Consider the following 17,760-nt stretch of genomic DNA (forward strand, 5'->3'; position numbering starts at 1 on the left):
GCTACAGTGTTTTGTGAAATACCTTGACACGAAATGTATTCGCGAAACGCAGGTGTCCCTATTCATCCGTAACATGGGACCGCACGACTAACTGCAGTCATTCCGGGGTCAGTGGCCGACCTAAGGTACGGGCGATATTGGCTTCTTCCCCCCCACACTTATCCTCCTTGAAGATAAAAGTACAGTACACTCCCGATTATCCGCGAAATTAAGTGGCAGGGCCCACCGCGGATGGTGAAAATCGCGGACGATCCGCAAAAGAACCGAAAATGGGAAACAAAAGAAAAGGAAACGTTAATTTCAAAGAAACCAATTCGACTAGAAACAAATCGCAACAGAGACAAAAATAGAGGAACGCATGCCAGCCTACACTGCGTGAGTTCCGAGAAGGCCTGTGGCTTTTTACTGTATACACTGCACACAATACACTCGTCAGGAGAGTTCAAATTTGCTCACTTTTAATAAAATACAGATTTACACATGTGCTGTATTTTTTTTCGTAGCATGCGCAGATAATAGGGATTTTACTGTAACTGGACTGATAAAACATAAAAAAATTATCTACTTCAGACCACACCTGACCTTTGTAGTTGGGTCTATTTTTTTTTTTGTACATCACAGTTTTGATGACCTTTCAAGACATCGAAAATGCTTTGGAAAAAAAAAGGCAGAGAAATTTTGTACTCCCCATTTAACTACGAGGTATCCATACCCCGTTCGAAACTCTCCGTAGAAATCGAGGCTGCGTTAGTCTCCGTTCTGGGTCTATGACTCGAAGCATTCATCCAACTTCATTAACTGCTATCCTTGTGTAAAGTAAATCATTCATCCATATCCATTCGTGACGTACAGGATACACAACTATGTATACGGCCTGCCATAATTTTTTCCGTGCTACAAGATGTTATCATGCACTCTAGTTATTGTGAACATTTTTAAATCTCTGATACAAATTGTGTTTTTTTTCTTTCAAGAAGGCACTAATCTATGAACCTATTTGTCATACATAATACGTAGTCAGGTTAAACGGGTGTAAACATGGGTATGATTAAGTGGTAAAATCAATTCCTCTGTCTTCAGATTAGCTGGATTGTAATAAATTTCAATGTGTATATCTCGCAAGACATTTCAAAAGAGATAGAGAATATCCATACTCATTAAACTGAAAAGACCATTACAATAGTGGGAATTGGATAGATGGATGGATGGATGGATGGATGGATTAGGCTAATGTCTCATCCGTACTGAGGTCCAATCCTAGTACTGGTGATAGCAGAATAAGCAGGTTCAGAGAACTGGTACCCAGGGGTTGCGATTTCAATGCCTCTGTTGTGACCTATGAGATGATAATGGATCAATGACAGAAATAATTGATGGATAAAATGAGAGTACCCTGATAAAATCCACTGCTTAACTGCAACAGTGAGTAACATGTAGTAGACTCAAAAAGCAAATTCCAACACAGTTAGCTTTTATTTAAAATATTTTCAATGAAAATAACATATTTCTTCGCAGTAAAATTTTATGACACTTCTAATCAAAATGCAGGAAATAGATCAAAAGTCATGTAGAAGAAAACTTATGATATCTATGAGTATAAACAATTGAATTTTATGAAAATGTCCTCTAATTATTCAAATTTTATTAAAGCATCTTAGGCCCTGAATGTAAGTGTGATTATGGGTTACATATTATTCCAATTTGTTGATTGTAACTTAACACCGTTGTAATGATGGGGTTAAAAGAAAATGAAAAAAAAAATCTCTAATTAATTGAATAATCACAAATGTTTGGTAAGGGTTCTGAACAGGCATTGAATGGGGATGTTCCCTGCCTTTTCATTGTAAAAACCAGAAAAATTTTACTGTGTAAAAATCTACATTTTCATTAAAAATATCGGGAAAAAAATGTAATTGTCCTGGAATCATCTTTTTGACTAAACTTGGAACATTCCGTCATATTTTCCAGTTGTGAAAAATTTGGGTGTGTATTTGCCGAGAAGCAAAACCTAATTCCCTATATGGATGGCGACTCCATTTACCATGGCTCCAGGTTACCTCAAGTAGATACCCTAATTTTCTTCACCAGTGCAGTATGCCACGGCTGTGCCATATACCATTGCTTCTTGACTTAAACTCTTTTCCCCCTGACTGCTAAAATTTAAGTAGTATCAGTATCTTTGTGAGTGATTTTTACTTCAATTCTTCATTCACTGTGTATTAATGGCATTTGTATTAGTACAAGCTCCCATAATAAAGTAAAAGTGATAGCTGATTTTAAGGGCCATCGGGGAAAACAGGGATGGGGGAGGTAGTTTCTGGTTGAGTTTCAATTTTATTTTTTTTCCGTGAGCGTACCCTGATAGTAATTCGAAATTACAAGTGTATTGCTGATAGAATACTTTGGTAAACCTACAAGTATGGCAGTACACACAGTTATGGCCACTTTAACGTTTACATTTTTATGGATTGGGGAGGAGGCTTGGTTTCTCTCGATGGTATCTGCTGATATTACTGTTAATGGTGTTTAAATCACACATGAAGGATAGTTGTTTCTTAACGCTGGATAGTGGATATGTAATGTATAGAGACCCGGAATTTTCGCGGATTCTTCTGGCCTCAGGATAGAATTCAAAGTTACAGGTGTGCTCGACCCCATGTTTACTTTCCCTTTTGGTTGATTTCTTAGCGAGAACATTTTTTATCCTTGTTATTCGGCACTACCCGTATCCGCTCACTTCTCTCCCAGCTGGGCATCGTTGGCTCACGGTCGTGGACAGGCGGTGTCCACAAACAACTGCGGGGCCGATCACGAACACGGTGCGAGAGCGTGGAGGCTTGCATATTCTAGCTTGCGACTGAACGAATCCGCGTAAATTTCACGGGTCTCTGGTGATGTGAGACGGGGCTCGTTGCAATGCTTGGTGACTGTGGTCGGTTGCAGAGCTACGAGCCGCACAACGGGCTGTCGCTGCCCTCGGAGCGCCAGCACCAGCACCAGCACTCTCACGGCTACGGCTACGGTTACGGTTACGGACACGGGCCGGGCAAGCGGCACTCGCAGGGTGGCGACGGCAAGTACGGCTTCTCCCCGCCCGCCTCCTCCTCCTCCGCGCTGGACCTCGACTACCCCTCCCCCCCGCACTACCCCTCCTCCCCGCCGCGGCTGGCCAACGGCGGTGGCGGGGGGGGCGCCGCCCCCCGCTCCCCGCTGGCGCACTCCCCTCCCCCCCCGGAGCTGCCCCCGCGGGTGGACCGCGCCAGCAAGCCGTCGCGGGGGCCGTCGGGCCAGTCCGCCGCGGAGCGCCTGCTCGGCAAGGGCGAGGGGGGGACCGGGCGACCCTGACGGCTGCCTGGACCCGCCCAACTACATCAACGCCGGCCTGCACCACCGCGGGCCGGGCGGCTCGTCCCTCGAGAGGCACAACATGAAGGCCGTGAGTCCCTCCCTCCTGGTGCGCTGCGGACCTTCTGTGGGCGTGCCGAAACATTTTTAAACTTGATCTATTTAATATAAATTTATAACATAACCACAACAGATACAAATTACTAGAGACGTGCAAAAATTCGCGGTTTCGATGGCCTTCGGGATGGACTGTACACGCCACTGTACACTTCGGGGGAAAAAAAAAACCGCAAGTTTGTCGGCTGCCGACTTGTAAGTCGTCTCAGCTGGTTTGTCTGTGATTCAATCCTTCTTTGGTTGAGGGTTTATAACTGATTGAGATTCGTCCCGATGAGCAGTAAGCCGATAGAAAAATTATCTAAGAGGTATATGTGTTTGAATTCTAGCCTATCACCGAATGAATCCGCGAATTTCGCAGGTCTCTACATATTACAAAGGCTCTAAAATTTAAAAACTCAGTAAATGTATAACTATATATATAATACATAATGTGAATACAAATAACAATGTGTAAAAAAATGGCATAAAATTAGGTAAGTGTTATTAGGGACAAGATTATATATGGTGAATTGCAATAAAACTGTAATAACACCGAAAAGCGTGTCAATATACACCTGACAACAACAAAATGCAAGTTAAATCACTATAGAGCACCGTGAAATTAACAGCATTTATAAATTAAAAATTAAATCGAATGACAAACACCTATGTAGTCTTTTGGATATAGTAAATTCAGTAAGTGTAATTTATTTAGCAGGGAATTACAATTAATAATATGTACTAAAAAGATGGTAACAAATTTTGATTTGTTTTTATTTTGCAACTGTTATTATTAACTTATTTTTAACTTTTATGACGTTACATTTTCCAAACACACAAATACTTGACATGCCGATTAAAAATTATCATATTGTAAACGTGCAATATTAAATTAAGTGCCATATTTTTTTCAATAGTATGCTACACTTACGAATTATCAGAATTGAAAATAAAATAAAAATAAATAAATAACACCGAAATGTGTTGTTTTTAGAAAATGACGTCAGCCTGAAAATTAAAAGCGTGTAATCTTGTGCCTGGTCATCAGTAGTGTTTGTTGTGAAAGTGGAGAGAGAGGAGAGAGACGGGTGGGGGGCAATGTCCTGAGTGGTACCCCCGATCCCGTCCGCAGAGCAGCTACGACAGCGTGTCGTCGTACGACTCGTACAACAACCGGCTGGGGCCCAACGCCCACGACGACCTCAAGTGCAACAGCAACGGGAACGGGGGGGCGCCCACGTCGCCGCGGAACCACGACCCCTACAGGTTCACCCGCTCCACGGCGCAGCCCATCAAGGCCGGCAGCAGCCTGAACCTGGAGAGCAGCAGCAGCGGAGGGGGCAGCTCGGGGAAGCCGTCCAAGCCGCCCGACTACAACAAGTTCAGGTGAGCGTCATGTCGCCTCCTGTTTGGACTTGTGTATGATTGGACTCGTGGTGTTTTTAAATTTGTGTAAATACGTTGGGACTTTGAGACATTCCTTGTATCAAGGACTGTGCTTGAACTTCCCGCGCTGCTGGCTGCGGTAGCGCCACTAGCTGGCAGTGCCGGCAACCAGTCGGTCTTTGTTATCGCGCCGCCGCGGTAAGTCGTTCCGTCAGGAAGATGGTGTTATCAGTCCACAGTCAAAACACCTTCCCTTCCGAGGAGACGGGCACCGGCATTTCCGCGCTGTCCGTACACGCTCCTACGCTCTCGGAGAACATTTGCACGGGAACTCGTGACCGGAAAAAAGCACCGAGCCACATAAAGGTAGCTGTTGCACAAAGAGGATGTGGACTGAGATAATTAGCGGATGCAACATCTGTAAGCAACTGCATAGTTCGATTTGGAAACGAGTCGCGATGATAACCGACGTCCGCCCGCCACCACGTTGATTATCGGACTGTCCTCTTCCTGTGCGCAGGTGCACCAACCTACTTCCTGACAATGCCCTGCAGGGCGGGAAGTTTAAAAATGTTCAAAGTCTATACACTACACTAAACATGTTTAAACTATATACACAGAAAGTCGGAACAGTAGCTTTCTGGGCCAAGTTTTACGTGATATCCGAATTTCCCTGCTCTGCGGACTACGGCGGCACTGTTGGTTGGTGCAGTCTGGAAGAAACGGTTTAGCGTCCGTTGTAAGTTTGTCTCGTGTGAGCTTCTGCGAATTTCGTGACATGGTATGAAGAAAAATATTGTGTTAAAACTTCATAGGTTATCAACGTTGAATTTTTTTAGTCTTATTTCATTTTGTGAAATATTTTTCTTAAAATATTTTCTCTTCTAATACATATACAATTCTAGTACTCAGAATCACAGACAGTAGCAGATATTAAATTTGCTTGAATAAATTGTGCCATTGTTTAAAAATATAAAATTAAAAAAAAAAAAAAACCAACACACATGGTTAAAGTTATGAATTCTGAAGGTTAGTATTGTCATTGTCAATGTTTTTTTTTTCTTTGCTTGCTTATTAGGCTAAACATGAGACTGTAAAAAGGCAGTACGATAATTAATTTTATTTTTAAGTCACTACTCACCCATTTATTTTTTGCTATATCATACTCTTTAGCCTGAAATAAATTACAAAATATGCAGGAGTAGGTTTTGACTGGGATTTTAAATTTAAACATTTCAATTTTTTTGGGCTATTTGTTATAATTGGGGGGGGGGGGGGGGGGGTATGGCTCATCGGTTGATTGTCATAAAAAGTATAGCAATAAGTATTTTAATTTTTAAATGGAAGTAATTAACTTGTGCAGTCTCACCCCTAGTAGAAAAAAATTATGTTTTAGAATTTATTGGTTACTACTACTACTACTACTACTTCTACCTCTAGTAAGACCATATTACAGTGACTTCTGACTTTTTTAAGGTCTTCAATTCACTTATTGTAGTTCTTTGTCTCATTGCCTTTCTTCTGTTTTCTGTGTTTTCTTATATTCTTTGTGTACATTTTATGAATGTATTTTTACCCGATTGATTTCTTTAAATTCATTTTGTTGATGCTGTTCTGTAAGTGTATTGAGTTTTTTTGCTGCATCTTAATCATACCTTTTTTTTTTACTTTCCGTCTCACATTTTTTTAAAGTATAAACTCATAATGTAAGTATGTAAAAAAGTAAAAACACAATTAAATACAAAAAAATTTCTGTTGAGCATTCAGACACAAGCTTGGGCACCTGGTCTGTGAGATTTTGTGTGCACTTTTGCAGCTGTTCTTGATGTCTTGTCTGATTTTTAATAGTGCCAAAAATATAGCTCTCAGGTAAGTTGAGTTTTTAGTGTTATATCATTTTCAGCTTGAAATATTTTGAGTATGAGTTTATTTATACATTCATATTAGGCCTATGCAAATACTAGTTTTTTGATACAAAACAAATGTTTAAAATATTCCCAAAGTCAAATCGAATTTGAATATTGTTCGCATAAGTTATAAAATACAGGATTGAAGTAAAAAAAAAACAAAACAATTATCATTTAATGCTTGTAATGTTTGAACCGCCTAAGTGATTAACCAGTTGGGCCCCATGTAAAACATCATTCAAAAAACTTTTTTAATAACCATGCTTAATATTAATATTGTGCAATGATAAAAGCAAATGGGATGCCACCTTTTACTTTTTGAAGTAGGTAACCAACTTTATTCAAGCAAAACATTACAACACAAAACAAATATTTTCATGGGCATATCTCAGGGCTTCCAAAGTTTTAAAGCTTTGCAACAAATGTGAAGCTTCCACATCAGACACAAAGCTGTGCATCACAACCGAATCTTCAAATGAAACGAATAGCAAATTTCCTGGCGTAGTCGAATCAAACATTAAAATGAGCTTCAATTGATTCGCTTAGTTGAAGCTTTGCACAGGCCTAGTTCATATGTATTTGAACGTAGATATCTGGGATCTTGCATGAGCTTACAAAAATGTGTTGGGGAAAAGTAGCATAGCTGGTGAGGCTAATCAGTCATTTAATCACTGGGTTTAGTTTTTTTTTTTTCTCGTATGCTTGTAGTTATAGGATGATTACAAACCATTCACTGCATTTAAAAATAAAAAATAAAAAACAAAAGCTGGCACGTGTTTGGTGGCGGTGTCAGTTGACTGTGTTCTCTTTCAGTCGCCCGTCAGCGGCCAGCGTGGAAGCGTTGGTGGGCTCCCCGCCTCTCCCCGTTCACAAAGCCTCCCGTGTCTTCGTCTACAGCCACAACACTCTAGTGTGAACTCTCCCACTCTTGTGCCACCTTCTTCTCAGGTCTCGTTTCGTCCTCAGCTCGGTCTGGTTCGTCGCCTGGCTTGTCGAGCGGAATGTTTCGCTGCCTCCCGTGTGCGCCCCCTGCTAGTCTTGTGTGCTCTAATGACACGTAACCAATTAACCCGCCCCGCTCCGATACGCTAAACACCCTTCTAACTCTAGCTTTACTTGCTCTTTCCAGCTTATTCTTATGTTTTTTGTGCTACTACACTTTTGTGTGTCAACTGTCAATAATTTTTAATCGTAAGTGCCAGTCATGCACTGTATGTAAACGAGAATGTACTGAATGGAGGAACAAGTGCTTATATGCTTTTTTTGGGTATGATCTTCATTATTTATAATCCCTTAGTTTCAAGCATACTGCTTTTGACTTCAGCATCTTCCTATTGCTTTTTTTCATTTTCGCACTGTTAAACCTCTGATTAGCTTTACAAATCTCAACCAAAATTACAAAATATTTAGTGATGTCACAAAAATTAAAATTTTTTATGCTATCTTATATCTTGACCAGTTTCATATACATGGTCTAACAACTCATATCAGCACGGCTAAAAGACTATCTGACTTGCAACGTTCATAAAACACTTCCAAAATAATAAATAAAAATAATGTTCGCCGAAAAATGTTTGTTGATGTTTTTTATTTAGAGGTTTAAGTACAAATTTGGTTATGCAGTTTTTACTGAAGAAAAAGAGTTTTCAGAACTTTTACGTTTTTTTTTTATTATAGCTCTGCACAAAAACAAAACACTGTGTGCCATTACACTATGCTTACAAGTCCACACAGTTCTCATGACAACACAAACAAAATTAATTTTGATGCCGAAACGTTCTTAATACTTACTTCTACAATTTTCATCTCATAAATTTATAAGTTGCTTGTAAAAACAAGTGTTCCTTGCACCAAAGTTTGTTTTGTTAACGAGAATAGAAAGAATTTGCCTTCTGAAAGACATGCATATAGTACATTACAGTGAGCGTAGTTTTCTGTTTTCTGTGTACGATGCATAAAAGTTTTTAATATTTAATTAATATATTTTAGTTTTGTTTATGTAACACACTAAGTACTTCATTAAAGTTTTGCCAATTTATAGGGTCATGTGGGTTTTAGTATAAAACATTGCACCAAATATAATTAGATATCACTTGTTAACAAAGTGCCATCACATACTTTTAAGGTTCTTAGCTGAAGAGATTTGATAAGTTAAATTAAATAACTGACATATTTTACAAAGTATATTAAAAAAGAAAAAAACAAGCTATGGAAGAATACCTGAAAAATAAAAGATATTAATCTATTGAGAGATGTTACCAATGTTACACTTTTAAAATATTACTCTTTCATTTCTCGTCTTTTTTCTGTTTTGTCCCAACCATCCCATGACTCATATATTTCATCTCGCATGCTTAGGCCTCCTACTGTTTTTAATACGCTCTGTCATTACTCAGGTATTGGTTTCATATGTTAATTTTATAGGCTATATGTAGCTATGTAAACCATGTTATACTTTTATTGGTTTTGGTAGGGTTTATTGGTATTAACACTAGTTATTGTTGTATACAAAAAAAAAAAGTGGTTAATAGGATGTAGACAGTACTATGACTCTCTAGACTTAATGCAGTTTTTAAATATATTTTGGAAGTTTTATAGGCTAGTGTCCATAAGGTGCTTCTATGCTGGCCTTCAGTTGAGCATTGAAATGCTGTTTGTATGAAAATACTTAAGGCAGATAAACATTATTGTCATTGTCATGTCTGTTCAAAAGAAAACTGTTATTTTAGTTAAAACCAATTTGAGGTGGAGCAAGCAACAATAAACATAAAAAACTTTAAAAAAAAAAAACCTTATAATAATAATAATAATAATAATAATAATAATAATAATAATAATAATTTCCTCTGTAATTTAAATGCAAACAGTATTGAGGCCATTCTTAAATTGTTTAACTTTTATGATATATTTTGTAAATTACAGAGAAATAACAGAATATGTATGTTGTGGAATACCTATCCTGTCCTCTCACATTTAATATTCTTTGCTTGAGTTGTATTGGTTGTCAGTTTTTTTTTTTTTTACAATAGCTAATAATTTAGGTTTGTATTTCTTACTTGTGTGCGACTTAGTATTAATGAGCATAAAAAATATTCCCTTATTCCATCATGACGTGTTTAAAAACCTTTGACAAAATATGAACTTATAAAATAATTCTAGTAGTTCTGTAAATTTTCCTACTTGACTACAGTTTAAAACCATTTTGATGGTCTGCAGTGTACTGGAAGACGAAAGGCATTTAGAATAAATTTATAGATTACTGAATTCATTCGCTGCTGATGCTAAGGTGCTGACAAGTGTCAAGTAAATGCTGAGCATAGTTGTCTGAAAATGAAGTATTTTGCATAGGTATAAATATAGAATCCTATGTGTGTGTGTGTGCGTGTGTGAGTGCATGCACGTGTTGTGTGTGTGTGTGTATATATATATGGGTCAAATATTAATGTGTTCTCGAAACCAAATCTCAAATTCTAATCCCAAAGAGTTCTTCGAATATTCTCTGAATCTGAATTAAGGTCTCAAGGGTCGAAAATAAAATAATATACAAGAAATTGAAAATATTAACTATGGTGTAAAAACATTCAATCCTTTAAATGTTTGTTTTACAAACGAAGTTACCAGTGTTAATATATATTATAATTTTATTTAGATAATACATGTTAAAAGTACAACATCTTGGGTAATGGTGTTTTAAGTGTGTGTGTAATACATACTACAAAGATGGTAGTAATAATTATACAGGTTGATAACTTGATAGTATAAGTATATGTAAATGTTACATGTTTTGTGTATATTTTGTGAGTACAGTATGCACCTCTAGGTTTGTAAAGTAACTAGTTTATTTTATAGTAATTAGTAAATACCATATTATGTAAGTTATATGCTAGTTTTCATATTCTCAGTAAATCTGAATCTGCATAATTAATTTGTTGAATATAAACTATTAACTATTACATGGTTGGCTCACCTTAAGATATCTATAATATTCTAGCAGAATGCTGCAGTTTTCAGATGGGCTATCAGAACCTTGGCACCTGTAGTAGTTGGGCAAATCCCTTGTTAAGTGTTTAGAAATGTGTGAATCTGGTATGTTTACTTTTAACTGTATTTTCCAGTACTCGTTATTTCTTTTGAAATAGTTAGATAACTGTGTATTACTTCACACAAAGAAGTCTCTTGTACAGTACATTCCAGCTAATCTGAAATTTTTGGGATCTTCTTCTGGCAGTCATTCCTGATAAAAAAAAAACCACAGAAGTTCAATTCTCTGCCCTTATCATTTCCAATTGGCCACAAATCACGACATATTAAAATCAAAACTAAATAAGAGCAAGCCTGTAAAAATTTTAAATCTTGCAGTTTTAGATGCTAATAATTAAAAGTCGTGTATATTGAACACTAAATGTAAAAATCTGAAGAAAAAAATATATTCTGTTAAGTGTGAGATTATTTAATGTGAGGTACTTTGTAATGAGACTATAGATGTGCCAGATGGGAAAGTATTTGATCCTCATTATTGATGGAATTACCAAAAGTGCTGATACAGCTGGTTTTTTTTATCTATAAACAGAAGTCTTAATGTCAGTTTCCATATTTTGAACTTCAAAAATGACAAACTTTCATCCCTTATCTAAACCCCTTAAGAGGATGAATTTTAAATGCAAAATTGCATGCTTCTAGACCCACTGGCTTAAGGGGCCCGCCTACCTGGTCACACAGACGGTGCACAGAGCTTCAGGAAAAACAACGCGATTTCAAAACTACTCAAGATATCCGAGTGGGGTATGTTTACGAAAAGCATTTAAGAGTTTGCTGAGGCCCGAAAAGTACTTTAAATTTTGTATCATGTTTTTAAACTGCATTTCTAGAAGAGTTAAAATGGCTAAAATGCATGTTTTCAGAGTAATTTTTAGGCGTAAAACATCCAGTACAGATTATTAAAAGCACTTAAGGAACTTGCATTACACCTTTATCTTCATTTACCGACCATATAATGTTGCGGTCACCGCTAAAATACCACAGTTATCCTGTGACAACGAGAAGACTGCGCGTCAGTTCAGAGCCTTGCGCTCAGAGGCTATACCGCGCTGGAAGCACCAGAGCGTCGCGCTTATCATCCCGCCTCACTAACACACATACACCCCTGACGAGGCGGGCCCCTTAAGCTGTGCATTGTCTCAGTCAGTGTTGAGAATTTTATTAAGTAGAGTCCACGTTCATATGTTTTGACCGAAAGAAAGCAGGCGGTTTGAGAGGATCCAGAAGGTTCGGATGGTCTGGAACGCGTGTTCGCCCCCGTGTGCACCACAGGCCCGGCGACTACAAGCCCCCGCCTCCCCCCAAGACGGCCGCCTACAAGCCCGTGCCGCCGCCCAAGCCCAAGAACTACCGCCCGCCGCAGCCGGAGGGCGTCGGAGGGGCGCCAGGGCACCAGCCTCCCTGGGGCCGCGGGGAGCCCGCGGGCTACGACCAGGCCTGCCAGCACGCCAAGTCCTACTCCGCAGCGGGCGGCCTCGACGCCGGCAACTTCCCCCCTGCCCACCAGAACGGGGGTGAGCGAGGCGGCCGTCTCTCCAGCAGCGACAATAAATTTAGTTCTTCGACAAAGCGGGATGTGTGAAAATGGATCCGTAAGCTGACTCCCAATCTACCCCTAATAGCAGGGGTGCAACAACTAAATTTCCAAGGGGGGGGGGGGGGGGGGGCAATATACCTTTTTATGAAGAATGATCGATCCCCCTAATTGAAGTGGGGGGTCCGGGGGTCCTCCCCCGGGAAAATTTGTATTTCAATGTGGAAAATGGTGCTATTTAAGCAGTTTTAGTGTCTAAAAATTGTTTACACAGCACTTTCTTTGCCCCCGTTTGCCCCCACTTCAAGGTTTCAGAGGGGGGGCAAAATACCTTTGCCACCCCGCCCCCCCTGTTGTTGCACCCCTGCCTAATAGGGCGCATATTTGGGAGGACAGGTGGAGGGTGCCGACCATAGGTTGGAACACAGATGTTCAACGAATTAATGGGTTAAAAAAAATATATGGATAGCTGGTACTGTTAAGATGTAAGAGTTTTAAGTGTTGGAACCTGCCAATATTCCCAATTTTCCCAGATTTCCTACGTTTTCATTTCCAATTAGTACTTTAAAAAAAAAACAGTAATATCATCCATTCATCTTTTATATTTACCTGTTTATAGTTCTGTTTTACTCCAAATTTTTTCGGTAATTTAAGGCCATACTTGAATTCTGTGTTTTTTAGATAGTCAAAGATATAATTTTAATTGTGTTACGCACAAATGTTTTGCAGTAAAATCTATCAAAAATCCTTTTAATAAAGTATTTTATTAAGGTACTGACTTATTACTTTAAAAAAATTGAATTTCTGGAGACCTGCACTGTGATTATTTACAAAGTTGAACGGGTTTTATATCTGTTATCGCATCTGTTTAGGAAAAGTGTTGGTAATTGAATCTGTATCAGTTTTTACCTGTATCACCATCACTAATAATAAACTTTAATTATAAAACAGAAACTAATTTACCACAATAAGTAACTGAGAACCAACAACCCTCCCAGACAGATGCCAGCGAGTAGCGTGAGCTCTTTAAAGTGCTTAGCCAACCAGGTGAGTGCTCGCCACGCCAGGAAAGATGGGTCGAATACATTTACATCCCGCTTTTTTTTCCATTTTCTGCGGTCAATCTGCTTGTGTCTTTGGTTCACCGACGCCGCCGATCCATCCTATTGCCATCCGGGGCAGTAAGCGTGGGCGAGGCCAGGAAACGAAGTTTCTACAACTCGCCAAGTGCATGGTAAATCAGGTGCACCCCACACTGGCGAAGAATCATTTGAATCGACGGCGGGGGGGTGCGTGTCTTGCGGGATAGGTTCGGCACACGGGCCTGTGTGTGCGCTGGTAGGTTGTGTAATGCTAGAGAAGTTACGTGTACCCTAATTCGGCGGGGGAGTGAAGCTCCCCACCAGTCAGATCGGCTAACTGGCGTGATGTAGTGTCGTGTTGGTGTGCATTTTAGAGGCTTGTCGGTGTGCTGTAATTCCAAGCGACCTAGTTAAACTCGGGTGCGGCGTGTGGTGTAAAGTTTTGTGCGAGCCGCTCCTACGAACCCCTGGGAACAGAGAACATGCATGAGTTCGGTTCGCTGGGTGTGTTTGCAGACGTCCTGTACGTAGGTGCCGGTCACTTGTTATAGTTAAGTTTGTTGTTTGTTGAAAGAATTTAACTGTTCCTACTAATATTATTATTGTTGATACTGCTCGAACTAGTGGTCAAGGTCTTATTTCTACTAAATGATAGGGGTGATTTTGTTTAATTGACATTAGTTTGATTCTCTTGCATATAATGTACTTAGTACAGCAAATACATATCCTTGAATAATAGCCACTGCTGTTTCTAAAGTTAATAACATTATTTGAATAGTTAATATGATTGGTAATATATTAAATGTTGTATTTATTGTTGTGTTGCCCGTTCGCCCGCAGGGGACGACGTGAACGGGGGGTTCGACTCGGGCCACGGCAGCAGCCTGGACCGCAACTACAACCCGTCGCTGCACCGCGGGGGCCAGTGCCACTACGGCGGCGGGGGCGGCGGCGCCCCGGGGGCGGCGCGGGACTGCCGGGAGGCGGCGGGCGGACTGGACCTGGCCAACCGGGAGCAGCGAGGCTCGGCGTTCGAGCTGTACAAGAAGCCGTCGGCGGGGGGCGGCCGAAGCCAGGCCATGCAGCACTACCTGGAGGCCAGCCTGAGGTGAGCGCCCGGGCCCCCCACCCCCCGCCTGCACCGCGAGCGAGTCGACACAGTGACGTAGCTACGGTGACTGGCGCCACTGGCCAGAATTGAAAATGGCGCCCCCCCCTCTTGGATTAAAAGAGAGGGGGGGAAGGTTCAGTAACGCGAAACCGTCGCGGTGGCACCCCCTCCTGCTCCGGTGCCCCTGGCGGGGGCCATCCCTGCCACCCGCTTGCTACGCCACTGAGTCGACAGGAGACAGGAGTATGATGCTAGCTTCCCGGAAAATTATTCTCGGGGCCATTTTCCCTGTAGTGATCTGCAAAACTGGAAAAATTTCCTGTGTGGTATACTCTTACAGAACCACTCCAATAAATGAAGTAGCCTGGCTTCTGGGTTGCAGCCGTGTCCTTGGCGAATAATTCACCGACGTTTCGGTCGACATTGCAGTCGCCATCATCAGGGAGCAGTCCTACCCAGAAGCCAAGCTACTTCAGACAATGGCCGTGAAAGCCTGCAAACACTCAAATAAATGTTATCAATTTTTTTTTTTTTGACGTGACAACGTCTACTAAATCGATGAACGCCGGTCTGCATGCACGAAAAAGTGTCCCGTTGCGCACATTGTCCTGTTACACTGTGTCCCGTTACACTCATTGTATGCTTGCGCCGCATCTATCTCTCTTCCACTCGATTTGGAACAACCATTGATTTGACTTTTTCGAGGAACATTAAACTCGAAACACTCCCATTCCTTTTCTTACTTTTCCTATCGTCGTCCTATCCTTAACAGAATAACACAGATCGGGAGAAGTTAAATAGCAAACATGTATAAAAGTCATTGTGTAAATAATCTGTTCGTTAAAGTAATATACATAGTATTTGAATTGAGTGCAAATGAAAGTAAATTTATCAATTAAATTGTAGATTTCATTTCGCTCCTTCTTTGTATCCATACAAAATAGTGATAATTCAATAAAAATGATTCAATTTTTTTCATAAAAGTATGCAATCATTTCATCAATGTTTTGTTATGATGTCACAAACTATAGTCCGAAAAACCGACTTTACAGACAACCAAGTTTTTTATAAACAGAATCAAACTAAACAATCATTTTTTTATCTTTATTTATCTTCTAATGGCTCACTTGAACATTTGAGAATTGTGTGGGATACATGATTCCTTCTACCAACTGATAGGAATATTAAAAAAAAATGTTGTGTAAACAATACCCACCTCATCTGACCCTTGAGACCTAGTTTCGGATTTAAGGGGTATATTCATGATATTCATTAAAATTTAAATTCGAGATTCGGATTCGAGAAAATTGGGATGCGACCCGTTACTAATCCTTACCTTAAAAGATGTGAACCATTTTTGTTTACCTACCGATTAGTTTCAAAGATTCTTACAGAATCGCTGATGCAGTCTTTCAGGAAAGGACGAGTTGCTCAGATCCCTAACATGCATTCTTGTGGCTTTTAAGGGGCTTTTGCTTTTAGTAGGAACTACAACAGTCAGTAGTTGAAGCAGCCAACTGATTTCCACATTTTTTATGTCTAATTTTGATTGTGAATTGATTTATTTAGAACTGGTACAGTTAAAAATTGCTTGGAAAGAGATAGTGTAGAATCTGTACAAACAACAATCACCAAAAATGTACTTCTTTTTTGATATGCCAAGCTGTGTTAGCGTAGAAAGAAATTCAACATCCTGTGACAACTATTTATTTTCTCACTAAATGCAGCCTTAATTTGAAATGGCCCTTTGTTTATCGTTGTGTAAATAGCATCCTTACTATTTGGAATCATCCTCCGTCTATGATTATCGCTTGTGTGAATTTGACTTTGGCAACTCCAGTTACATAGGAGTACATACTACAGACAAGCACACAGTGGTGAATTCAGTAACTATTTAAGGGAGGAGCACAAAATTTTTTAAGTTTCTCGTTTTCTTCTTGACATTATTTTGTTAAGCTATTAAAAAATAATCTAATTATCTAACACTCTGATTTGTATTATCATTTCTTTTTAAGTTTACTTAAAATTTTACTAGTTTAGTTCACCGCATAACTGTCTATACTGTTATTGATGTAAAATTCTAAACACTTATCATATAAAATTGTTACAGTGCTGTATTTGCTTGTATTGGTTTGATGTCTAAGCAACATATATAATAAATTTTATTTGGCTTGAGAGGTGCACAATCTCCCTGATCAGACCCCTTAAATATGTCCTTGCAAGGGCAGTACTCGCACATTCACTGTGCTCTGTCTGCCACTACCATCTCTACCTGCAGAATATGTACAGCCAGATACCGTCTCATGTTGTTCAAAACATGGTTTAGTTTCTACTGTAAGAGTCACACTTCTATGTTCTCCCTCCTTCTTCTGTGAGTAGGCGTACACTGGGCTATTTAACTTAAGTTTGCAGCTATGAGTGATGCCTACTTTACCAAAAAAAAAAAATTATATTTTACATGTTTTACTGGATTTTAAAAAAAATCTGAATTAAGAGGTATTCTTTTGGAAATCTTAAGATTTTGCAAGGTTTGGGTTTCCCATGTTGATCCTCTGGTTGCATTACACCTCCTGCTTTGTGTCCGATTAGTCTCAACACCAGGATACACAATGTGCTCTTTTTGAGATGTAAAAGGTTTAATTAGGGATTAATGTTGCACAGTTAGGCACAGACTGTAGGGTGTTTGGCTTCTATTAGATCATGGCTTAATACCTAGTCACGTATACTTGCATTAATTTTTTTGTTTTGCATGATCAGCTACTAAATTCATGTTTTAACATTTCCCCTTAAGGAGAACTGAATGGATTACAGAATAAACTTCCAGGGTAAAATTCTATGCCTTTGACTACTTTATGATGTAATTAATATTCCTTTAAGAGAAAGTTAAGTAACTGTACTTTGGTATCAAACTTCAGTTACCATCACTCATCTTCATTAATTTATGTAAATTAGTAAACAGGCTCAATGGTGCATAAAACAAGATTTCTCAAGATTAAATTAGGTTGTTATTATTTATTGCTAAAGCATTGACATGTGTATTAAAACTGGGCTATATAAACAATGAGTGATTTATGTTTGAAGTGTTGATGCTGCTTTATTGCTACCTTTCTTTTTATATATATATGTAATAATAATAATCTACAGGTGAATATGGTAAGGTGTATTGTTAAGTGTAAATAACCTTAAGTGTATATTTTTTATTTTAATTTTTTTTTCCACATTAAATTCCTTATCCTTCTTTTTTCTTTCTACTATTTA

At 39.3% G+C, this 17,760-nt stretch overlaps 1 protein-coding gene across 1 annotated transcript in view; it reads left to right on the plus strand.

Moving 5' to 3' along the window:
* LOC134536334 (tight junction protein ZO-1) overlaps positions 1–17,760 on the plus strand; it is a 213,885-nt gene that overhangs the window by 187,458 nt on the left and 8,667 nt on the right. Inside the window, 5 exon segments of the mRNA XM_063376086.1 lie at positions 2,944–3,342; positions 3,344–3,436; positions 4,577–4,830; positions 12,048–12,289; positions 14,232–14,499. Of these exon segments, the coding sequence (XP_063232156.1) occupies positions 2,944–3,342; positions 3,344–3,436; positions 4,577–4,830; positions 12,048–12,289; positions 14,232–14,499 (1,256 nt within the window).

Source organism: Bacillus rossius, chromosome 10, assembly GCF_032445375.1.
Source record: "Bacillus rossius redtenbacheri isolate Brsri chromosome 10, Brsri_v3, whole genome shotgun sequence".
NCBI lineage: Eukaryota > Metazoa > Arthropoda > Insecta > Phasmatodea > Bacillidae > Bacillus > Bacillus rossius.